The sequence below is a fragment of the Stegostoma tigrinum genome, chromosome 14, assembly GCF_030684315.1.
Source record: "Stegostoma tigrinum isolate sSteTig4 chromosome 14, sSteTig4.hap1, whole genome shotgun sequence".
Taxonomy (NCBI): Eukaryota; Metazoa; Chordata; class Chondrichthyes; order Orectolobiformes; family Stegostomatidae; genus Stegostoma; species Stegostoma tigrinum.
In genome coordinates, this window is record NC_081367.1 from 66,888,350 (window position 1) to 66,914,842 (window position 26,493).

The window sequence follows — 26,493 nt, forward strand, 5'->3', positions numbered from 1 at the left end:
CAAATGGACAGAAAAGATCCCTAGTCATGTCTGATAGTCGAAGAATTCTCCTCCCTTGTGTCCTGGCCACTATTTCTCAAGCAAAACTGAAAGAGATTGTCTCTGCGTATCACTTGTTTGAGATTTTGCAGCTTGCAAATTGCCGATATTTATATTGTATGAACTAGATGTAAAGCACTTTGAAATGCCCTGTAGTTGCGAAAGGCTCTACCTAAAGCTATGTCTTACTTTTTAAAAAGTGATAGAAACCTCCATTCTGTGCAGAGGGCACAAATAGGTTCAACTTTCTACGAATTACTTGTAACATTTTCAACACTGCAACTTTTTCAGGATGCTAAATTAGTAACAATTCTTGTTTTTGTTTCTAGATTTAGCAACATTTTTAGATTAAAAATGCCAAATTGCTCGTGAACATTAGTTGTTTATCATCTCTGGCCAGGTTTATCTATGTAGTCCAAGCCTGTATTTGTTGATATGGCTTCAGTATTTTCAAGAGTAAATTGCACGCATCTCTTTCCAAAAAGAGTAGTTTTTTGACAAGTAAAGTATTAAGACATGCCAGAACAATTTATTAGTTAATTTCAGAGAAGACAGAGGAATATTAGAAAGCTGAGCGTGCATAGAAGTTTATAAATAAAGTATTCTATGTTTGGCTACTGTTAGCTTTTGTCAGCTTGTCAATAATATATAATTTTTTTAAGTTATGTAACAAAGGGGAAAAAAAGATAGAAAGGGCATCATCTACGAGCAATGAGACTCAACCCAGTTTAGATTTTTCGGGAAGAATGAGGCAATGAAGGTAAATTCTGAAAGACTTAGGCTTACTAGTTTTGAGCTATAGATGTCAACCTTACCTCAGCTACTGTTTGCACTTTCAAGTTAGACTGCTTAAAAGACTTGAGCACATTACTTTGGGCAGTGTTTCAACAAGTGAGGCCCTAGGACTGGATTCTGACATGTACTCTACAACAACAATGGCTGCCATGGAGTACCAATTATGGGTTTTTAAATCTACACGGCTCCTTTAAAATGCTCTTTTCTTTCCCCCCCCAAAACTAGGCAGAGTAAAACTGGCTGAAAGAGTTATAGAGGGAAACCACAAGGAAACAGGCCCTTCAGCCGAACTCATCCATGCTGACCAGGTTTCCTAAACTGAACTGGTCCCATTTACGTTTGTTTGATCCATATCCCCTCAAAACCTTTCTTATCCATGTACTTGTTCGAACATCTTTAAAATGCTGTCACTATATCTGCCATCACCACATCCTCTGGCAGCTTGTTCCACATATGCAACACCACTTGTGTAAAGAAGTTGTCCCTCAGATCCCATTTAAATCTTTCCATCTCACCTTAAATCTATGCACTCTAGTTTTGGACCCCACCACCCAGGGTAAAAGTTCTTGGCAAAATTTACTATCAATGCCTCGATTTTAGAAACCTCAAAAAAGGTTATCCTTCAGCCTCCTGTGCTACAGGGGAACAAAAAGAAGTCCCATCTTATTCAGCTTCCCCTTCAAACTGAAAATCCTCCAGACCAACATCCTTGTGAATCATTTTTGCACCCTTCCTAGTTTAATAGGATCTGTCCTATAGTTGGGAAACCCCATCTGTACACAGTACTTTAAAGTGGCCTACTAAAGTCTTAATCAGCTATAACATGACGTCCCAACTCTTGTACTTAATGCTCGGACCAATGAGGACAAGTACACTAATCATCTTGTCTTCTTGTGATGCCACTTTCAAGGAACCATGAACCAGCGCATCTAGGTCTCTGTTCAACAACACTCCCAGGTGAGAGGCCTGCTCTGATTTGCATTACCAAAATGCAACACTTGGCATTTATCTAAATTAAGCTCCATCTGCCATTCCTTTTCCCAATGGACCAGCTGATCAAGCTCCTGGACAACCTTCTTCACTGTCTACTATACCACCAATTTTGGAGTCATCTGTAAACTTACTAACCGTGACTATGTTCTCATCAAAGTCATTTATATAAACAACAAACAGCGATCTTTGAGACCCAATTACTGTTCCAAAAAGGTCAAAGAATAGTTAGATTTTTAAAAGACCTCTAAAGATTAAACACTGCCTCCCTAACCTGACATCAACCCAGCACCAAAACATGCATCCTACCACCTACTTAACATCCCCGTCACTGTGCTGTTATGGCAATTTTTAAGTCGTGTACTGAGGTTACAACAGGAAAATGTTCGGGAAGAACTGATCAAGGGCAATAATCTCAATGCAGTATCTAGAGGATGCTCACTGTTCGAAGTGCTGACTTTCAGATAAGTCAATAAACTGAAGTATGACTACTCCCACAACTGGATCAGATAGGTTTCAGATGTTATTCAAAAAGGACCAGAAGTCTCCATTATGCTGTTGTTAGTACTTATCCCTCAACCAACTAATAGATTATTTGGGCATTATCCCACTGCTGTTTGTGTAATCCAGTCACGCTCAAGGTGCTCCATTTCTACGAATACAATGATCACAGTTTGAAATTATTTCATTCATCAAGGAACAATGAAATTTGAAAGGTGTTGTATAAAAAAAAACTTGTGATAGTTCAGGCCTATGATCACGTAACAAACCTTTACAGTGTTTCTTTAATCTCGATGAGAATCCACTTTCCCAGACAGTGATCACTGAGTCAATGAACGATTCAAAGCAAACAAAGACATCTTACTCGTGTACAGGAAAAGGAGGGGCCAGAATGAGCCAACGTGCAATGAGTCAGTTCATTAACATTTGGGAAACCTCCCTCCCTCCCTCCACATTCTTTAAGAAGAACAGTCATGCATCAAAGAAAAATAATTTAACCCCTTTGCGTTAACCACCAGCCACAACACTTCCTTTCTATTTGACATTTAAGGATATAGCTCCAACTTATGGCTAGTGCATATTAACAATTTCCAAACGCTACTGAACAGAATTAAATAGCTGTAAAGAAGGCCAAAATTGTACCCAACTGACATGAGAAACAAATTTTGCTGCAAATATGGAAATAACCTGCTGGCATATAGGCACCTCGTGGTATTATTGCTGGACTATTAATCCAGAGACCCAGGTAATGGTTCTGGGGACCTGGGCTCAAATCCCACCATGGTAGATGGTGGAATTTGAATTCAATAATAATCTGGAAGTAAGAGTTTAATGATCATGAAACCACTGCTGATTATGAGGGAAAATCATCTGATTCAGTCATGTTCTTTAGGGAAAGAAATCTGTCACCCTTATCTAATCCAGCCTACACAGGACTCCAGACCCATGGCAATGTGGCTGGCACTTAACTGCTCTCTGGGGAATAAATGCTGGTCTAGCCAGCTACGCCCATATCCCATGAATGAATAAAAAGAATTTCATGTTTAAAAGAATACAACGGCACGTGGCTTTAGCGAAGTATTTTGATTGTATGCATTTTCTGCCTTAAAAGCACTATAAAAACTGCCAGTTCTTGAAGCAAACAGAATTTGGAAAAAAAAGGCACACTCTTCTGGAAGCAGTGTTAATGTCTTCACAATTTTAGGTGTAAGTGGCAATGCAGATAGCCATTAGCAGAATGCTACCTTCCTGAGTTGGCAATGCATTATTTGAATTTCAGTATCCCGAAAGTACTTGGGTAACTATATTTAATAGCCCTGGGTTACTGCGATGAGGAGGACACGGGGTTTGGGGAGAACGATAAGCCAGAGTTCCCACTGCTAATTACAAAGTCAGATTTTGCCCAACAAACAAATTGTCTCTTGGTGCTTCACTATTTTAAGCTTCTCACAAATTATGGAAATTTAAGCAAATTCATAGAACATGAGTAGCTTCAGTGAAATCATGTTCAGGCAAAGTTGATGACTTCAGAAGAATGGCATGGCAGGGAGAAAAAGCAAAGATGATTTTGTGGAATGCACATGTGGCGCAGATGTGGATTTAGGAGGAAGGAGGAAAAGAAAAAAATAGGTCATAAAAAAAAGGCCCAAAACAGAACCGAAATGAACCAAGTACCTCTCCTTTCTCACACCAACTTGGTTATTTCCTTCAATAGGGGGTGCTTGGATGTTGCTAAGTTTGAGGCCCAGCATAACAAAAATCAGGGTACAATCAAACAAGTGAGCATAACTCAGTATTCACAGGTCACAAATTTAAGGACTGCTTCTAGTGCTGTCAACGTTTGAGAAAGAAAATCCTTCAAGGTATTCTTAGCTGATGTGGGAATTGGACCCACACGGTTGGCATCGCACTGCATCACAAACTGCCAAAATGACCTAAACTCATTTATCAATTAATCTCAATTGGTATCTTATGATAAAGGATTATTTGGGAAAGTGTAACCGCAATACTCAATATGATTTCAAATTAAGTTTGAAAATGAAATCTGAAATTAGGAGTTTAAATTCAAACAAAGCCAATTCTGGAAGTATGGGGCAGGAGTTGGGTGAGGTAGTTTCAGATATTAGATTAAACAACACAATGCTAGATAAGTAAAGGAGGCATTTAAATTAGTAATTCAAAAGCTTTTATAAAAATGCATAGCTGTGATGAATAAAAACTCCATTTGAAAATTTGTACAGCCCTGAACACTGGAAAAGTTAAGCATAGCAATAGATTTTAAAAAAAGGCTTGCAACATTGCCACAAACAGTAGGATTGAGGATTTTAAAAATAAAAAGCTGATCAAAAGTGGAGAGAAACAAAGAATGAGCGTCAATTACCAATATGAAGAGAGTGCCAAGAGCTCATAAATGTATGTAAAATTGAAAAAAAGTTAGCTAAAGTAAATACGGATTCCTTATAGACAGAAGTAGGATGCAATTTAACAGTTAATAATGAAATAGCAGACGTGTGAAACAAGTATTTTGTATTTTCAGAGTAGAAGCGGAGACCAAAATTCAAAAGGTTTAGAGAGGGTTGAGATACTTAAAATAATCAATTAGGAAAGAACAAACACAAGGCAATTTCACAATGGCAAAGTGCAACAAGTGGAATGCTGTAAGGATCAGCACTTAGATCTCAGCTACATACAACTTACACCATTGACTCATGCAGCAAAAAGTAATGAATCTCAGTTTGCTGATCATGTAAAGCCAAGTGGGAAAAGTGAGCCATGAGAACACAAGAGGATGCAAAAGGATATCGTCTGGTTATGCGAGTAAGAAAGGTGGTGGCAATAAAACATAATATAGGCTGAAATATGAAATTATTCCCCTTGGTAGGAAGAATAGAAAAACCAAAAAAATTATACAAAAAGTAGAGTATTAAATACTGATATGTAGATGAGCGTGGGTCTCCTTGTAAATGAATTACAGATTCATCAACTAATGTACAATTGAGTTGAAACTGAGTAAGAATATTTTGATGCAATTTTAGTGCGTTTCGGTGAGACCACAACAGAGTACTGCGTGGAGTTTTAAATCTCCTTACCCAAGGATCTATTGCCTTTGAAAAGGAAATGTCACTAGACCGATTCTTGGAATGCAGGTGATGCCCCATGAAGACAGATTCAGGAGAGTTCTCTAGGAGGCTGTGGTGGTCAAAAACCAAAAAATCCATTCAAAACCAAGATTGACATATTTTTGGGGAGAATCAAGGATCCTGGGGTTAGGATAGGAAAATGAGTTTATGTAGACCTATTAAATTGGACAATAAGTTCAAAGGACCAAATGACCCATCCTATTGTTTGGTTCTCACATCAAAGCTTTTGGCCACCTAGCTAATATCTCCGACATTAGCTTGGTTAATTTTAGTCCATTTATGTTGTTCTGGAATGCCTTGTTGCATTTTCCTACAGTTAAGCTGCTATATAAACGCTGGCTGTGATTGACTCCAATTCTTTATCCGAGTTGCTACTAATCAGAATCTGAGCTCAGGAGCAGATGTTCAGTCAAACAAAATGTAAGCACAAAGTTTGATATCCGATAGCATGCAGACTTCCTGACTTACAGTGAGAATTTCACGGTAACTGCAGCGTACAAAATTTTGAAATAATTTGGGAAAAACTGTCACATATCCAGAAATGACTCCAGCCTTTTGGAACACTGAGCTAGCCCACAATTGGAAGAGGTTACGAACTTTTAAATTGCATTCCAATTTCCCACTACCCTGAGCTGAAATAAATATCCAGCAAGTATTGATATAGCTTTTCTATCACAATGTAAAAGGAACTGCAGTTTTGAAATGTGGAGAAAATATTGTCAAGAATGAAAACTAAAAATTTCTTCTGTAGGAATGCCTGTTTCAAATTGAAAAATCATGTGTTAGGGCAAATGGTTTTACTGAATTCCATAGGATTGCAAAAATATCTCTCTAGATAACTCTTTCCCCTACCATTGTGGTTAGTGAGTAACAATTTGAGAATGCAATAGTAGGCATTGAAATATGGAATTAACAGCCTTACTTTGCCCCTGCATGACAAGTAACAGGAATGTTGCATACCACTGCAAACATTTGATAAAGTTCTTCTCATTGGGTTATTAACCCTTTGGGAGCAACTGACAACTTTTTACATCATTTCCTCTTTTACTTTAGGCATGTAAAAATTGTGTGGGCATAGAGGGGAGAAGCAAAACAGATACATGTAAGCAACTGAATGCAGTAGACAAAGGAAACACAAAGGGTAATATTATTGGACTATGCAATTTGTATTAATAGCAGAATTTCTTATTTAGCATCTTTACAAAATTAGAGGAAAGGTTATCACTTATTAATTAACAGCACAGTTCAACACTTAATCCTACATTCACTGCTACTTACTGAACAACTTATGGGAAAATGAAGGGGTACTGGCGAGGGCAAATGCATTGACTTCTGCGATAGTGCAATATTTTAAGGTAACTTGCACTCTTTGCTCAAATATTTAAAAACCGCTGCAGATTTTTAATTATGCAAGTTAACAATACTTAGTAGACATATTGTGAATGTGGCTTATTCATGAGCTGAGGGGAAAGAATTGAGAAACTAAGGATCTACAGTATATAGTGTAATTAGATTATGAGCACACTGAGGAATTATTTGGAGTCACATGTACATTTATCAATATTATGTTGAAAAAATTAAATAAAAACATAAATTGTATTATTACAAACTAAATCTTATGAAATAGGACAGCTCAATGGATGTAATTGGTTGGAAAACAGCTAACAGAGGAAATCCAAGCTGAAAGCGGAGTTCAAGATGAAAGGCTGAATGAACCAAATTACTAAGGGCCAAGGTCAGTGGCCCGAATGGCCCTTTCTCACATCCTTTTTACCAAGCAGGTTTATTGATAGGAAATCCTTCACATTAAACTGACCAAGTATTTGATTACTAATCATGCCTCTTAATCTGGTAATGTCTGAAACTGCACTATTCTGATCAAAAAAAATCTAAATTTTAATACATACAAATTATGATGCACTAATTTCAGAATTTTACTGATTCAGTTGACATTTAATACCATGAAGCTCGAAAGTTGTGTGCCTATGCATTCATAGGATCATACAGGACAGAAATACATCCAATCCATGCTGGCCATAATCCCAAACTAAACAGGTCCAACCTGCTGGCACTTAGCCAATATCCCACCAAACATTTCTTTTTCATGTACTTACCCAAATCTCTTGAATATTGCAACTCTACCTGCATCCACCACTTCCTCTAGAAGTTCATTCCACATGAATCACTAAAAAAGTTGCACCTGTCTTTTCTCATTCTTTCTCCTCTCACCTTAAAATACGGCCCCTAGTCTAGAAATTCCCCAACCTACGGATAAGACATATGCTATTCCCCTTATTTGTGTCTCTCATGATTTTATAGACCTCTATAAGATCACCCTCAAACTCCTGCACTTCAGCGAAAAAAGACCCAGCCTATCCAGCCTCTCCTTATAACTTAAGCTCTCCATTCCTGTCAACAACCCGGTAGTGTGTTTCGGAACCCTCTCCAATTTAACGATATATTTTCTCTAACAGGGTGACCAGAACTGCAGGCTTCACCAATGTCCTGTACAACCTCAACAGGAATCCCAACTCCTATACTCAAAGGTCTGAGCAATGAAGGCAAGAGTGCTAAGCGCCTTAACCACCTTGTCCATGTGACACAAGCTTCAAAAGAATTATGTACCTGAACCCCTAAGTCTCTCTGTTCTACACTACTACCCAGGGCACTACCATTAATTGGACATGGTCCTGTCCTTGTTTGTATTATAAAAATGCAATACTTGCATTTGTCCAAACTAAACCCAATTGATCAAGATTTCTTAGTAATCTTATACAACCTTCTTTTACTATTTTACCACCAATCTGGTGTCATCTGCAAACTTACTAAAGGCTTTACTGAAGCTCAAGTAAATAACCTTTGCTGATCTGCCCACATAAATCTTGATTACTTCCTCAATCAAGTTTGAGACATTACTTTCCTCGCACAAAATCATGCTGACTATCCCAAATGCATACAAATCCTATCTTTCAGAATCACCTCCAACACCTTACCCTACTGCTGCAGAGACACACGGGTCAATAGCTCCCAGGCCTCTTCTTTCATCCCTTCTTAAGCAAAGGCGCGACATCAGCTACTCTCCAGTGATCTGGCACATCATCCATACTCAGACAATACAAATATTTCTGCAAGAGGCCCCGTAATTTCTTCCCTAAATTCTCACAATGTCCTGAAATGCACCAGATCAGGTCCTGGAGATTTATCCACTTTTATATTTTCTAAAACTTGCCGACTTCCTTTTTTATAACGAGAGCTGTCTGAAAAACATCAATATTTACAGTTTCTTTCTCCACAGTAAAAACTGACACGAAATATTCTTTACTACCTCTCCCATCTCCTGAGATTAACAAAAGGCAATAGCTTTTATCTTTAAGTCGTCCTACCCTCTTACTCTTAATGTACTTGCAATATCTTTGGATTTTCCTTTCCCTGAACTGCCAACGCACTTTCATACATCCTCTCTGCATTCCTGATCTCCCTCTTAGGAGCATCCCGATACTCTTTATACTGTCCAAGAGATTCACTTGAACCCAGCTGTCTTTATTGAATACGTGACTTTTTTGTTCATTTTTTATTCATCCACTGTTCGCTAATTCTATCAGGCTTATCTTCCACTCTTAAGAACATCATGACTCTGAACTCTCATTATCACACTTTTGAAAGCCTCCTACTTATCAGACGTTCCTTTACCTGTGAGCAGTCTGCTCTAATCAACTTTTCAAAGTTCTTGTTTCATACCCTTAAAATTTGCATTATGCCAATTAAAAACTAACTTCTACAGAAGGCTTATTCTTTTCCATAACTATTTTAAAACTCGAGACTTGTGATCACTGGACCCAATGTGCTCCTGCACTATGACATCAGTCACTTGTCCTGTCTTATTACCCATGAGAAGGTCACATTTTGCTCCTTCTCCAGCAGGAATATTTACATGTTGATGGAGACCATTTTAACTTATGGTGGCCTCAATCAATGTCTGGAAAATTAAAATCACTTATTACAATCTTATTATTCTTACATCTGAGATCTCTCTACATATTTGTTCCTCAATTTCCTTCTATGTGAGGACCTATAGTACAATCCCATCAAGGTGATCATTCCATTATTTCTAATTTCAACCCATACACATTTAGTGGATTATTTTTCAGAAATATCTTGCCTAGTTAAAATAGTAATGTATTCCTTAATCAAATACACCACTCCCCCTCCACTTTTGCCTGCCCCTCTATCCTTTCTATAACATCTGAAATCCAGAACAGTCAACATCCAGTCCTGTCTATGCCTCAGATAAGTGTCTGTAATAGCTACAACATCCCAATCCCACGTTGCCAAATGTGCTGAATTCAGCCTTACCTGCAAGACACCTTGCACTGAAATATGTTTAATTCTTCAGAGTTGCTTCATGCTCTGACTTGGTCTTGTCTGTCTGCCTGCCCTTTTCAGATTAGTGACTACACTAACTTTCTATTTACTTTGCTAAATATTCATACAGTGCGACATTAAATCACTGAAAAAGTATAAATATTATAAAAATTTTTTAATGATTTGCAATTAATAACCATAATTTATCCAGACCCGCTGCCCCCTCCATCCAAGAGAGGAACTAAAGATCAACACAAGTTCAGAAACTGAGGAATGGTCACGTGAATTGAGCCTTGATGCACATTTGGAGAATTATGTCAAGTTCTGTGTGCCGTATTGTAAAAAAAAATTCAAAGGCACTGAGGTAAAAAGGATTTACATCATAATACTGGAAATGTAAGAATATTCCCATCAGCAAATGATGGGCAGGCAGGGGTTGTTTTTCTGTGGATAAAAACTGATACGAAACCTAATAGAGGCTTTTAGGATAAGAGGTCATGATATGAGCAAACATGGAATGTTTCCGCTCACGGAGAAGAACAAAAACTAGAGGGCATCAACACAAGATGGTAATTAATAAAACAAGTAGGTGGCACGATGGCTCAGTGGTTAGCACTGCGGCCTCACTGCATCAGGGACACAAGTTTGATTCCACTCTTGGGCAACTACGTGCATGGAGTTGGCCTATTGGCCCCATTCTTTGTGGGTTTCACCAGGTGCTTCAGTTTTCTCCACAGTCCACAGATGTGCAAATTAGGTGGATTGGCCATGCTAAACTACCCACAGGTGTTCAGAAATGTGTAGGTTAGGTGAGTTAGCCAGGGGAAGCGCAGAATTGCAGGGAAAGGTTAGGGGGAGCGGTCTGGATGGGACGCTCTTCAGAGGGTTGGTGTCGACTTGCTCGGCTGAATGGCCTGTATCTCACTAAGGATTCTATGGAAGTAGAGAATTTAGAATAAACCTCTTTTTGTGAGGCAGTGTGTGTGGAGCTCATTACCATAGGGAGTAGCAGAGGCATTTTGCGTGAAAGGGTACAGGGATGGGAGAGGGCTGGATGGAGTGTGATTATTTGTAAGGGCTGAATTGTCTGTTTCAGTTCTGCACATTCTATTTAATTACATCTTCATGAAGCACAAACAGCCCCTCAACATTTTGTTTTAAGAACAGCAGTGGTCCAAAAGGAAGAGAGTCTGGAGAACTGACAGTAGAAAATAAAGAGATGGCAGATGAATTGAACAGATATTTAGCATGTAAAGGATACCAGCAATGCCACAGAATCAGATATAAAACAGGAAATGGAAGAGGGGGGGGTAATCTCAGGAAAATTAGAGAAGTAATACAGAGTAGATTGTTAGTGCTGCAGCTGACCAATGCCCAGAATATTTTTCTTCTTCATTCATTCACAGGATGAAGGGATCACTGGCCAGGCAGCATTTATTGCAAATCCATAATTGCCCAGAGGGCAGTAAAGTGTCAACCACAATGTTGTGGGCCTGGAGTCAAATGTAGGCCAGATCAGGTAAGGACAGCAGTTTCCTTCCCTAAAGGACATCAGTGAACCAGATGGTTTTTTTCTGACAATCGGCAATGGATTTACGATCATTGTTAGATTCTTAATTCCAGATATTTTATTGAATTCAAATTCCACTGTTGGCTGTGATGGAATTTGAACATGGGTCCCCAGAACGTTATCTGGGTCTCCTGTTTAACAGGCCAATGATAATACCACTAGGCCATTGCCACCTTACTGATTTAATCCTAGGATCTTAAAAAGAAGTGGAAAGAAAGATAGATGATGCATTGGCTTTAAATTTTCCAAAACTCCCACATTTAGGGATGGACCCTTTAGGCTGAATGATAACAAATGTAACTGCTTTATTCAGAAACAGAAAGCAGGAAAACAACTGGCCATCTAGTTTAATTTGTGTCACAGGGAACACGTATTTAGCCACAACAGAAATTGTTTGATAAGACATTTGGATAAGTTCAAAGGAATCAGGTCGATCAACATGGTTTTGTAAAAGGGAAATTCTGTCTCACCAATTTCTTGAAGTTCTTTAAGGAAGTACCACAAAGAGAAGAGTAATTAGGGATGTACAGCACTTAGGTTGCCAGAAAGATTTTGATAAAATGCCACAAAGATCATCATTGAAAATAAAAGCTCACAGAATTTTAACAGCACTGGAGGTCATTCAACTCATGTCCATACTGGTTCCTGAAAGAGTTACCCAGTTATTGCCAATCCCTCTAAATTCATCACCTTCCAATACATATCCAGCTCTTTTGAAGCCTCACATAGAACTCACCTCCACCATGCTCCCAAACAGAATATTCCAAAACGAACACTAAAGTAACGAAATACCTCATCTTAATCCTAGCTCTCTTGCTAACAATCTTGAAATTGTAACACTTAGTTATTGACATACCAATTAGTGGAAACAGAACAGCATTCTTTACTGTCCAAATTGTTCATAATTTTGAACATCTCCATAAAGTCACCTTTTAATCTCTGGTCCAATGAAAATAAGACGAATTTCTCTACTCTTTCCTTGTATCTAAAGCACAAAGTGAATCTCTATTGCACTCTCTCCAGGGCTTTAACATCCTTCCTTAAATAAAGTTCCCAGATCTGAACACGATACTCTAAATGAGGTCTGACTAATGATTTGTAGAGTTGCAGCATCACTTCCTTGCTTTTATTCTCTATGCATAAACCCAAGTATCCTTTAAGCCTTAACATGCTTCAGCTTGCTAGGCCATCTTCAGAGTTAAGCACAAACCCCAAGGTCCTTTGGCTCTTGCATTCCCCTCAAAAACGTACCCTTGGTTCTGTATGTCTTTTATGCATTGACATGATGATTGATAATTTAACAGGAAGTGGGGGTAGGTATAAATGGGTCTTTTGTTGCTTGCTAAGATGTAATAAGCATGTGCCACAGGGATCAGTGTTGGGACCTTAAATGTTTACAATTTATATGAATGGCTTGGTTTGAATAACAGATGGTATAGTTGCCAAATTTGCAGAAGACACAAGATGGGAAGGACATGCAAGGAAGGACATTATTTCATTGGAGACAGTTCAGAGAAGGTTCACTAGGATGATCCTGGTATAGAGGGACTGTCTTATGAGCAAAGGGTAAACACGTTGCAACTCATTGGAGTTTAGAAACGAGATGTCATCTCACTGAAATACAGCATTATAACAGTGAGAGGTTGTTTCCCCTTATGGGGCAGTCTAGGACCACAGGGCACAGTCTCAGAAAAAAAGGAGGCACCAATATAAGACTAAGAAAAATAGGAACTTATTTTCCTGGAGGATTGTATCTCTTTGGAACACCTTGTCACATAGAGCTGCAGAGGCAGAGTGCTCATGAATATTTAAGGGATAAATTGATTCTTGACCAAGTAGGGGCTTCAAGGGTTATAGGGAAAAGGCAGAAAACTGATGAGAGGAGGGTCAGATCAGCCACAATTCTACTGATTTAACAGATCAGACTTGAGGGGCCAAATGCCTACTCCTATTATACAGTCATACAGCATGGAAACAGACCTTTTGGTCCACGCTGGCCATGTTCCCAAAGTAAAATAGTTGCACCTGCTTGCGTCTGGCTCATATCATCCAAGCCATTCCTATTTATGAATTTATCCAAATTTAATTTGAATGATATAAGTGCAACAGCTCCACACATGAGCCACACTGTGAAAATAAAAGATGCCCTCATTGTTTTTCAACCTTTCTCCTCTCGCCTTAAAAATAGGTCCTGTGGTTTTACACTTTCTGACCCTTATCATTCACCTTATCTATTGTCTCCCATGATTGGAAGAAACTCAATTAAGGTTAACCCTCAACCCCCTATGCTCCAATGGCAAAAAGCCTCAGCCTATCAGCCTTTCCTTATAACTCAAACCCTTCATTCTTGGCCACATCCTGGTAAACCTTTTCTGAACTCTGAGTTTAATAATAGCTTTCCTATAACAGGGTTACCAGAACTGGACCTCAATACTCCAGAAAAGGCCTCACCAACATCCTGTACAACTTCAACATGACATCCCAACTCCTATACTCAAAAGAACTGAGCAGTGAAGACAAGCATACAAAATGCCTTCTGAACTACCCTATCTACCTGTGACCCAAATTTCAAGAGAACTACATCCCCGAACCCCTAGGGTCTCTGTTCTACAGCACTACCTAGGGCCTCATCCTTAAGTGTAGCTCTGTCCTTGTTTGCTATCAAAATCCAACATCTCACATTTATCCAAATTAAACTCCATCTGCCATTCCTCAGGCCATTGCCCCACGGGTCAAGATCCCTTTGTAATTTTATGTCACCATCCTCACTGTTCACTATACCACCAACTTTGGTGTCATTTGCAAACTTGCAAATCATTTATATAAATGACAAAAGTGTTTGCAGTATCGATCCCTGTGGAACACTGCTGGTCACAGGCCTCCAGTCTGAAAAACACCCCTTCATCAGCATCCACTGTATCTAATTGGCAAGCTCACCATAAAGCCCATATAATCTAACTTTTCTAATTAGTCTATCATGTGGAACCTTGTCAATGGCTTTACTAAAACCCAAATTAGCATTCACCACTCTGCCTCTGCCTTCATCAACCCTGTTGGCTACTTTATTAAAAAACTCAATCAAGTTTGGGAGACACGATTTTCCTTGCACAAAATCATACTGACTATCCCTAATTAAACCTTGCCTCTCCAAATGCATGTTAATCTCCTCCAACAACTTACCCACTGATATCAGACTCTCAGGTCTGTCGTTTCCAGGTTTCTCCTTACAACCTTTCTTAACAATGGCACAAAATTAGTCACTCTCCAGTCCTCCAGTACTTCACTTGTGTTTATGGATGATACAAATATTTCAGCTAGGGGCCTCGCAATTTCCTCCCTAACTTCCCATAATGTCCTGAGATACAATTGATCAGGTACTGAAGATTTATCCACCTTTAATGGTTTCTAAGACCTCCAGTACTTCCCTCTTCTGTAACGTGAACCGTTTTCAAAAACTCAATATTTATTTCGCTGAGTTTGAAGGTAAGTTCTGAAGTGGACTTAAGGAGGTTTCAAGAGAGATACAGGCAGTTTAAGTGACTGGAAAAGGAACCAACAAAAGGAATATAATGTGGAAATAAGCAAAACCACTCGTTTTAAGAATATAAAAAACACAATCTAAATGATAAGAGACTCCAATTCAATTTGAGTTTCCTAGTGAATGGATTGCAAAAGGCAAGTATCCACATTCAACAATTAGGAAAACTAATAGAACGTAATCATTTAGTGCAAGGTGAACTGATTACAAAAGCAGAGAGTTATGCTTTTCAGCTGTACAAGACACTAGTAAGACCACACATGGAGTACTGTCAGCACCCTCAGAATTTTGTATGCTTGAATAAGATAACTTCTTATTCTTTTAAATTCCAATGGATCAAGGTGAAACTTGTTAGAAGTTTCTTGATAACGTAAGCCCATTGTGATTGGTAGGGTCAGGTCAACCTTCTCCGAACCACTTCCAACTTCAATTTTACCCTTTTGAAATAAGGCGATCAAGACTGCATACAATACTCCAGATATGTACTCACCAATGCTCTGTACAGTGGCAGTAAAAATTTCCCTACCCTTGTATTCCATTCCTCTTGCAATGATTGACAACATTCCATTTTCAGGAAACAGGTCTTACGAGAAAGAATTGTAGTGAAAGGCCTTATGTGACCAGCTGTACACAAGAAATAAATGTACTACTTTTAACCTTTATTTCAGTTACTGCCTTCTCAAAACATAAAAGGTGAACTACCAGAGTGACAACACCTACATTTTGAGTTGCTATTTTAGTTCCACCTCATTTTAAAGTTTTTAAAAACTTTAGTATTGTTAAACACTGCTAAACAGGGAGAGTGTGGCTTCAAAGCAAGCATTACTTTTACAAATCAGCTAATTTACTGAAAAGCAAGCACCCATGAATCATATGCTGCTCCATTCACATTATTTCTATTGCGTTTTATCTGTGATTTATCATGGAGGACTTTTCTCCCTTTCTCATCAATAAAGCAGAACGGTCAGTGAAATTAACCGCGTATGCAATTGACTAAACTCAATTTTAATAATAAAACCTCGAGTGGAGTTTAGGTAGACACCTTATGAATAGGACACTAGATTGCTTGTTCATTGCAAAAACTGCTTTTATTGATTTAAATTGGCATCAGTAAGCCAGTCAGCCCCGATCTTGTTTGGTCATTCAACATGAACTTAGCTGATCTGTGGCCTGAATCCACATACCTGCCTTTGGTCCACATCCTATAAGTTTGCTTAACAAAAAATTCTCAAATTTTAATCTAACTGATGTAGCAACCATTCGTGTTTGAGAGAGCAACAAATCTCTACCACTCTGTGTGTAGAACTACTTCCTAATATCTCTCATGAATGGATTAGCCCTAATTTTTAGAACATGCCTTAGTTCTAGAATTTCTGTGCATTAGAAATAGTTTATCTTTGTTTAACCTGCATTTTCCTGTTAACACCTTGAAGACTTTGATCAGATCACCCTATAAACTTTCTAAATTCTACAGAAAACAGCCCTAACCTGTATAATCACTCCTGACAACTTAACTCTTTCAGTTCAGGTATCACTCCTGTAAAACCATTATGCACTCCGCTCCAAGGCCAATAGATCCTTACAAAAGTGTGGTGTGCAGATATGCTTACGGTACTCTAAGTGGGGTCTAACTAGGGTTTTATATAAGTGCAGCATAACTTCTGCATTGTTGTACTCCAATCCTCGAGACATAAAGGCCTGCATTCCATCAGTTTTCTTAATTATTTCTGCACCTGTTTGTGTCATTTTAAAGATCTATGCAATTGAACCAATACCCCCTCTCCCTAAAGTCCCTTTGGATATTGACTATATTTAACTTCATGCCATCCAGAAAGTACCCCGATCTATCCCTTTTTGGTCCAAAAGGATAATCTCACACATGCTTACCCTGAACTCCATCTGCCACAGTTTTGCTCATTCATCTAGTCTTTCAATACGCCTTTTTAAATTTTATGCTATCATCTACTATTTAGAATGCCACCTAACTTTGTGTCATCAGCAAATTTGGATTAACATTAATTTCAATGTCATTATTCAAGTTGTTAATAAATAACATGAATAACTGAGGCCCTAACAGATCATGAAATAACAAGGTGTACAGCTGGATGAACACTGCAGGCCAAGCAGCAGAGGAGCAGGAAAGCTAACATTTTGGGTCTAGGCTCGAAACGGCAGCTTTCCTGCTCCTCTGATGCTGCTTGGCCTGCTGTGTTCATTCAGCTCGACACCCCGTTATCGCAGATTCTCCAGCATCTGCAGTTCCTACTACCCCTAACAGACCCGTATAGGGCACCACTGGTCACACCCTATTGTTGTGATTACATACTCATTATCTCTACTTTGTCAACTGCCACTCAGCCTATTTTCCAACCATGTCAGTAATTTTCCCTCAATTCCATGGCCCTCTACCTTAGTAGTGTTTTGTTTGTTTATATAAACAAACAATCTCCTTAGGCATTTCCCTATCCACTATATTAGTCACCATGTCAAAAAATTCAATAAGTTTTGCCAGGCACAACCTGTCATTAATCCTGGTACAACTGATGAACTAAAAGTTTGAGGTGTTCAGTTATCCCATCCTGATTACAGACACCAACAATTTCCCAGGTGTTAGGCTAAATGGTCTATTATTCTTGGTTTTCCTCTTTTGCCCTTCTAAGAAGTGGTATTTGCAACTTTCCAACCCAGAGGGACAATTCGTGCATCTAGGAAACTGCCAATTTGCCCAGTCATTGACAATATCCCACTTTCAGTCTTTAGTTGACCAACACTGCTCCTGACCACCCGCTTTCCGTTTATGGAACTATAGAAGTTGTTACTCATTTTGACATCCCATAAGTTTCCTTTCATAATCCCTTTTAGTAGCTCTTATATGCTGCTTAGTGGCCTTTGTATCTTTCTGATTTGGCAAGATCTGCACTGTTTTCTGCATTTTTCTAAGCCCTTTCTTTTAGTTTTATGCTGTCTCTTAACTATGTAGCTGTCCCTGGTGGGTTTTTTTTTAAAACCATGAATTCATGTGTTTCCCTCACAGAGATATCACATATAGTATGACTGCTGAAATTACAATTAAATAACTTATATAAATGGAAATTTTAAATTAGCTGAGAAGACACTGCATCCCCATTTAACCACATACTAAGATAGCGAAAGTTTATTAAAATAATCACTTAGTCAACAAAACAATCAACTAGAAAGTCAGCTTCCAATGGCATATCTAGTATATATTAGAAGATGCATATTCATAGACAGTAGAAAACTCAGGATTTGAAAATTATTGACAAAACAATATTGGTGTTCAAAAACTGCGAAGACAAATCACGTTTCCACATTAACTCTCAGCAAAGCAATTTTCAAACCAATTGCAACCACCCTCATCCAAATAATTCACTAAGTTTAAGAATCTTTTCGTGTACAATGAACATTTTCCTCTGTTTAACAGGGGCATGCTTCTCACATGAAGAGATGCCATACAAATAGAAATTGCTACTTTGTCATCAAAGGAGAAGGGGGGATAACTGGATAATTATTCATGACATGTATGTTCTACAGTTCCCTCTAAAATTGGTAGTTATATTACACTCTGCCCACAACTCAAGTGGCTATTCCAATCGTAAAATACAAAGTTGCTGAGTTCTTGTTTCTGACCACTATTATGGGATCTGGTAATACTCTGATCACACAATTAACTGCGGTACCATTCTTCAGATCTGACTGTTCATTTCTTCTGGTTTCCATGTTTGCGTACAAAAAAAGTGATGATTGATGAAAACTCCTCAATCCTGCAGTGGACCTTGGAAAAATAAATCAGGGTAGGTTCGTTTACTGTAACTGCATTTACAAAATAGTTTGGAGCTACCCATTTATAAATCACAAGTTACACCTAGGAGGAAAAAGATGCAAGATGATAAAATACACAAGTGGACTGCACATAATCTGCTTAAAAGGACAATGTCAAATAGCTTAAGCCAAACAATATATTTTCAAAAACGTGACCTTTAAAAGGCTAAACAGATGGTGCTGACTGTAGGATATCAGCTGGAACAGTGGTGTAGCAGAATTCTAGTAGCATTTGAAGTGTTTGCACTACTCTGTGCCCCACACAAGCATTACCAGGCTGTGGAAAAAAGCAACATTTGCAGAGGTACAGTTATTTTTTTATGGTATAGCTTTGATGCAGAACAAAGCAAGAGAAGGAAGCCACAATGTAAGAATTAGTAATGCAGTTTTTCAATGGCCATCTCAAACAACAGATTAGCTAATGTGAAAGTAACACCAAATAAGAATGTTTCTCGCCAATCTTTTTTTAAAAAAAGTTACAAATTTATCACTTTCTACTGCACGATCAGTGCTAACAGTGACTACAGCACAGAGCAGTAACACCAGGTATGCTAGCATTGGCTCCATCACGTAACAAGTTATCATAGTCCAGAAGACCATTCAGCTATTCTCTCAGACAGCAAAGGAGGGTGTTGGTTTAATAGGAGGGGAGGGTCATCAGTGAGTACAGGCTGAGGAGGGGCATTAATGGTGACCCCAGCCAGCATCAGAAATGAGCTGTAGCAAGTAAACGATGCCTATTACAATCTGCAGGTATCCACTGTCTCCTAAGACTGCGTAATAAAATGTATTTTGTTTTACATGGTTCCCCCTCGGACGTTCAGCATGAATATTAAAGTTCTTACTTGAGACACATATGGCACTTTTCAGCAGACTGCCAGCAATAACAATACGGTGAACCGTAGAATGATGGGAGATAACAAGGTGTACGGCTGGATGAACACAGCAGGTCAAGCAACATCCTAGGAGCAGGAAAGCTGACGTTTCAGGTCAAGACCCTTCATCAGAGAGGGGGGGGAGGGGAAGAGGGTTCTGAAATAAATAGGGAGACAGGGGGAGGCAGATCGAAGATGGATAGAGGAGAAGATAGGTGGAGAGGAGACAGGCAAGTTAAAGAGGCAGGGATGGAGCCAGTAAAGGTGAGTAATAGGTGGAGAGATAGGAAGAAGATACGTCAGTCAAGGGAGGACAGACAGGTCAAGGGAGCGGGATGAGGTTAGTAGGTAGGAAATGGGGGTGCAGCTTGAGGTGGGAGGAGAGGATAGGTGATAGGAAGAACAGGTTGGGAGGGCGGGGAGAGACGAGATGAGCTGGGCTGGCTTTGGGATACAGGTGGTGGTGGGGGGTGGATTTTGAAGCTTGTGAAATCCACATTGATACCATTGGGCTGCAGGGTTCCCAAGCAGAATATGAGTTGCTGTTCCTGCGACCTTTGGTGGCAGCATTATGGCACTGCAGGAGGCCCAGGATGGACATGTGGTCTGAGGAATTGGAGGAAGTTGAAATAGTTTGTGACTGGGAGGTGCAGTTGTTTATTGACTAGGTGTTCTGCAAAGCAGTCCCCAAGCTTCCACTTGGTTTCCCCCATGTAGAGGCCACAACGGGTACAGCGGATGCAGTATACCACATTAGCAGATGTGCAGGTGAACATCTGCTTGCTGTGGAAAGTCATCTTGGGGGCTGGGATGGGGGTGAGGGAGGTGGTGTAGGGGCAGGTGTAGCACTTCCTGTGGTTGCAGGGAAAGTGCCAGGCGTGGTGGGGCTGGAGGGGAGTGTGGAGCGGACAAGGGAGTCACGGAGTATGGTCCCTCCGGAAAGTAGAAAAGGGTGGGGAGGGAAAAATGTCTTTGATGGTGGGGTCGGATTGCAGATGGCAGAAGTGTCAGAGGTTGATGCGTTGTACCCGGGAGGTTGGTGGGGTGGTACATGAGGACGAGGGGGATTCTTTTTTGGTTGTTAATTGGGGGATGGGGTGTGAGGGATGAGTTGCGGGAAATATGGGAGACATGGTTGAGGGCGTTCTCGACCACTGCGGGGGAGAAGCTGCGGTCCTTGAAAAACGAGGACATCTGCGATGAACAGGAGTGGAATGTATCATCCTGGGAGACATGGCAAAGGCAAAGGAATTGGGAATAGGGGATGGCATTTTTGCAGGAAAGCGGGTGGGAGGCGGTGTATTCTCAGTAGCTGTGGGAGTCAGTGGGCTTGAAATGGATATCGGTTTCTCGGTGGTTGCCTGGGATGGAGACAGAGGGGTCCAGGAAGGTGAGGGAGGTGTTAGAGATAGCCCAGGTGAACTTGAGGTTAGAGTGGAAGGTGTCGATGAAGTGGATGAACTGTTCAAACTCCTTGTGGGAGCACAAGGCGGCACCGATAAAGCCATCAATGTAACGGAGGAAGAGGTGGGGTTTAGGGCCAGTGTAGGTACGGATGAGGGATTGTTCCACGTAACCTACAAAAAGGAAGACATAGCTTGGGCCCATGCGGGTACCCATGACCACCCCCTTTGTCAGTAGGAAGTGGGAGGAATTGAAAGAGAAGTTGTTGAGGGTGAGGACGAGTTCGGCTAAGCAGCTGAGGGAGTCAGTGGAGGGGGACTGGTCAGGCCTGCCGGACAGGAAGAAGCAGAGGGCGTTTAGGCCATCTGCATGGGGAATGCAGGTGTATAGGGACTAGATGTCCAAAGTAAAAATGAGGTGTTGGGGACCGGGGAATTGCTTTCCAGAGGGACCACTCCCTCCGTGACTCACCTGTCCACTCCACACTCCCCTCCAGCCCCAGCACACCCAGCACTTTTCCCTGCAACCGCAGGAAGTGCTACACCTGGCCCAGACCTCCTCCCTCACCCCCATCCCAGGCCCCAAGACAACTTTCCACATCAAGCAGATGTTCACCTGCACATCCGCCAATGTGGTATACTGCATCCACTGTACCCAGTGTGGCATCCTCTACACCGGGGAAACCAAGCGGAAGCTTGGGGACGGCTTTGCAGAACACCTACGCTCTGTTCGCAATAAAAAAACTGCACCTCCCAGTCGCGAACCATTTCAACTCACCCTCCCGTTCCTCAGACCACATGTCCAACCTGGGCCTCCTGCGGTGCCACAACATTGCCACCCGAAGGTTGCAGGAACAGCAACTCATATTCCGCTTGGGAACCCTGCAGCCCAATGGTATCAATGCGGATTCCACAAGCTTCAAAATCTCCCCTCCTATCACATCGCAAAACCAGCCCAGCTCATACCCCACTCCCCAACCTGTTCTTCCTCTCACTTATACCCTCCTCCCACCTCAAGCTGCACCCCCATTTCCTACCTACTAACCTCATCCCACCCGTTTAACCTGTCTGTCCTCCCTTCCTCCCCACCTAAACTCACCTTTACTGGCTCCATCCCTGCCTCTTTAACTTGCCTGTCTCCTCTCCACCTATCTTCTCCTCTATCCATCTTCTATGCGCCTCCCCCACTCTCCCTATTTATTTCAGAACCCTCTTCCCCTCCTCCATTTCTGAAGAAGGGTCTTGGCCCGAAACGTTAGCTATCCTGCTCGGCCCGCTGTGTTCATGCGGCTCTACGCCTTGTTATCTCAGATTCTCTAGCATCTGCAGTTCCTATTATCTCTCAGAATAACGGTACATGTTCCTGCTCAATTTTTCAAATGCTTTTACAAATCTTTAAATGGGCCCTTAAGGGAGAAAACCTTCCTTGTAGTGAAAAGAGAGAAAAAAATTCTAAAATGCTCACACACTTTCTTGATGTCGAAACAGAATTTGGCAACTGAACAAATGCAAAATGAAAGGTGTGCTTCTTCAACTTTAGAATGATCCACCATCAGATTAGGAGGAAATGGTGTAGTGCTAATGTCACTAGGCTAGTAACCCAGAACCTCAGGCTAATGTTATCATGGCAAATAGTGAAATATGAATTCAATAAAATATGGTTTTAAAAAGCCAGCCTAATGACGACGATGTAGCCATAGTCAACTCTCACAAAAAAGCATCTTTATTTACTAACTCCTTTTAATGAAGGCAATCTGCCATCCTTACCCAGTCTGACTTACAGTTGACTCAGATCCATTATGGTTGGCTCTTAAATGCGTCTGGACAATTAGGAATGAGCAATAAACACTGGCTTAGCCTGCAGCTTCTACGTTCCTAGAATAAATTTTAAAAACTTGAAACACTGCTTTTAAATTGTGCCAACATCAAACCTCACACCTGCCACCTCTGGGGGGACAGAGACCTTGCAGGACAAGCGTGTTTTCTTCTCTTTGCTCCCATGTAGTTGGGCATAACTGTGCTTGAAAAGCTGCCTAGACAAGCAAAAGTTTTGAGTAGCTTCTGGCACTAGTTTGAGGGCCCTTGCTGTAATGCCAGTGCCCTGAAAGTATTTGAAATGACTGCACGTGTGGATCAAACTGCACTTATTCTTGTAGCTAAGTGGTTGACGAGAAACCAGAACAGTGCGAAGCAAACACATGCATACTACTGCCTGTATGCACTTCATGTACAGTCATACCTATCGTAGAAGTTCTTTGCATCCCGAGACTTGTTTACAGGGAAAGCTCGGTAGAAAGCAGCAGATGGATTCCTGTATCTTCCAAGAATCAAAGATGGAAACAAAAGAACAGTAAATAAAACAAAAGTAATCAGAATATAGATCAGATAAATTATACCCAGAATTAAATTGAATAGCATATTTGACAGAGCAGAAAGTATTACTAGGATATGACAACACAAATGATTGGGAGAGGAGGGTGGGAGCAGTAGGAAATCATTAAATTCTAGGTCGGACTGTTACCCCAAACGTTAAGCTATTTTAGTAATAGGGTATTAGAGCATTATGCCACACAGCATTTCAACAGTAATTGATGTCACAAATGTCTGTAGCGACCTTTTTCATATTTGAGAACAATACTTACTTCATTGCATCAAACATTTGCGTGCAGCTAAGAAAAGCATTGGTAGTGCCTCTGCCTCTGGACCAAGAGGCCCATGTTTAAGTCTCACCTGCTCCAGAGGTGTGTAATAATATTTCTAAACAAATTGAACAGAACGTATCTATAAACAATGAGTTATGTTGTATTACTTGACAGCGCAACAGATTCAACCTTTTAGCAAGTGCTGGAGCCAAATGCTCTGAAGATGTGTGACTGGCATGATTCAAAATAATCTTTTTACATAACATATCATATCCAGGTGTATCTTATAATACATGGGTAAGATATAAGTGGATCATTCCTTACAACTGGATGCCCCACTAGTTTTCTATATTTCAGGCAGTGGTCTCCAAACTAAAAACTGGAAGGAAACCTGTATGACTAGCATAAATGAAATTGTACAAATTGCAACCTCCCTTGCATACACAACCAGAATTATGGAAAACAGCCAAGTTCATTTCAAGACAACTTAAGCTATGGAGTTTTCTAAAGCTGCAATCAATGGTGACGTTACTGCCAAAAAGAAATAAACTGGTCTTGCAGAAAGCATGAACTCCAACAGTTAAATCCTCACCCCACCGACAAGGAAATGGTGACCTACACGCATCAAAAAAATTGAGCTAAATGTTTAAAATTGGGAAGTTATTGTTGACATTAGGTCACTTTGGCTCCACATAAAGCTATATCACTTCTGCTTTTGGGAAATCGATCATGGTCCAAATTTTCTTCATTTAAGCTTACTGAAAGTGTAATACAATTTAACATTACTACTTAGGATTATATGGATCACATGAAGCAATTCCTAATAATAAAATAAAAACTGAAAGAACTGAGGATGCTGTTTTAAAGGGCAGTGAAAAATGTGTGTTTTTCTCAACAGTCAACAATAGTTTCATGGTTGTCATCAGACTATCGATGGTCTGCATGGGCCCTACTTATGCCCGTCTCTTCATGAGGTAAATGGAACATTTCTTGTTGCAAGTTTTGAGAAGATTTGTAGCTCAGGTTGAGGTTCTGGATGTGAGTTTGTTCGCTGAGCTGGAAGGTTAGTTTTCAGACGTTTCGTCACCATTCTAGGTAACATCATCAGTGAGCCTCCGACGAAGCGCTGGTGTTATGTCCCGCTTTCTATTTATCTGGTTAGGTTTCCTTGGGTTGGTGATGTCATTTCCTGTTCTAGGAAATGTCCTAGGAAACCTAACCAGATAAATAGAAAGCGGGACATAACACCAGCGCTTCGTCGGAGGCTCACTGATGATGTTACCTAGAATGGTGACGAAACGTCTGAAAACTAACCTTCCAGCTCAGCTAGCAAACTCACATCCAGATTTCTTGTTGCAGTCCTGTTCCGGCTCCCACTCAACTCCTTCTTTGATAGCTCAATGATATCATCGGTGCTGCTTCCCTCACTTGTCCAGGATTGGAGAAGTTTAATTTCAATTCCAATTTCCACAATGCCTTCACTTTCACCTGGTCTCTCTGACTTTTCCCTTCCCTTCCTCAACATTTGTTTCCATTTCTGGGGATAGACCGGCCACTAATGACCACTATAAACCCACCGACTCCCACAAGTGCCTGGACTATACATCCTCGCACCCTGTTTCCTGTAAAGGCTCCATTCCATTCTCAGTTCCTCCATCTCGATCACATGATCAGATGAGGCCAACTTTGACAAGGTAATGTCTGAAACGTTCAGCTTCTTCGTCAACCGAGTGTCCCCAGCACTACCGTCAGCAGGGCCCTCAACTGGGTCCAACCCATTTCTTGTAATTCTGCCCTCACCCCTTCGCTTTCCTCCCACAGTGATAGAGTTCCCCTTATCTATCCTAGCATCCCACCAGCACAGACATCCAGAAAATTGTTAACCGCCATTTCCGCCACCTCCAGACACATACCCCACCCCATCCTTCCACCACCGCAAACTCCCTTGTCTGGCTTCTGCAGGGACCATTCCCTCTGGGGCGCCCTGGTCCACTCTTCACTCCCAACACCTCCCCACAGCACTGTCCCCTGCACCTGGAGGCATAATACCTGCCCAATTGCCTCGCCCTTCACCAGTATCCAAAGGGCCCAAGCATTCCTTCCAGGTGAAACAACACCACCTGCACTTCGCACAATCTAGTCTCCTGCAGTTGTTGCTCACAGCGTGGTCTCTTCTACATTGAGGAAACGAAGTGTAGACTGGATGACAGCTTCGCAGAACATCTACATTCTACTCAAACAAAAAAAAAAGACCCTGAGCTACCTCTTGCCTGCCAGTTCAGCACACCACCCTGCTCCCTGGCCAATACCTCTATCTCAGGCTTGCTGCTGTGTTCCAACAAAGCTCAGTGCAAACTGGAAGAACACCCCATTTTCCACTTGGGTACCCTGCAGCCCTCCGGACTCGATATTGAGTTCAATAATCTTAAGGCCTAAATTCTCCCACGTCCTAGCCCCCTTACCCCACACACCAGGCCTTGTTATCACAGTCTACCATTGCACACTACTTATTGTTAGTCACTAACAGTTCCCATTAATAGTTATTCACCCTTCTGGCCAGATCGTTGTCAACTCCTTTGTCTATCCAACTGCTCTTCTCTCTCTTTGGGTTCTATCCCCAACTATTGTTTACTCCTTACCCCCTCCTCCTCCCTGTCTTCTTGAAATAAACCAACATTTTTCTATCTACCATCAATTCTGAGGAAGGGTTACTGGACCCAAAATGGTAACACTGACTTTTTGTCCTTCACAGGTGCTGCCAGACCTACTGAACTTTTCCAGCAATTTTTTTTGCCCAA

At 40.8% G+C, this 26,493-nt stretch overlaps 1 protein-coding gene across 2 annotated transcripts in view; it reads right to left on the reverse strand.

Annotated features, from left to right (window-relative positions):
• Positions 1–26,493, reverse strand: part of tsc22d2 (TSC22 domain family 2) — a 91,234-nt gene that overhangs the window by 26,367 nt on the left and 38,374 nt on the right. Inside the window, exon 2 of one of the 2 annotated variants that reach the window (XM_059651208.1) lies at positions 23,293–23,364. The exons of the other annotated variant lie outside the window; for it this stretch is intronic. Within the exon in view, the coding sequence (XP_059507191.1) occupies positions 23,293–23,364 (72 nt within the window). The remainder of the gene's footprint in view (positions 1–23,292; positions 23,365–26,493) is intronic. 2 annotated transcript variants of the gene reach the window in all.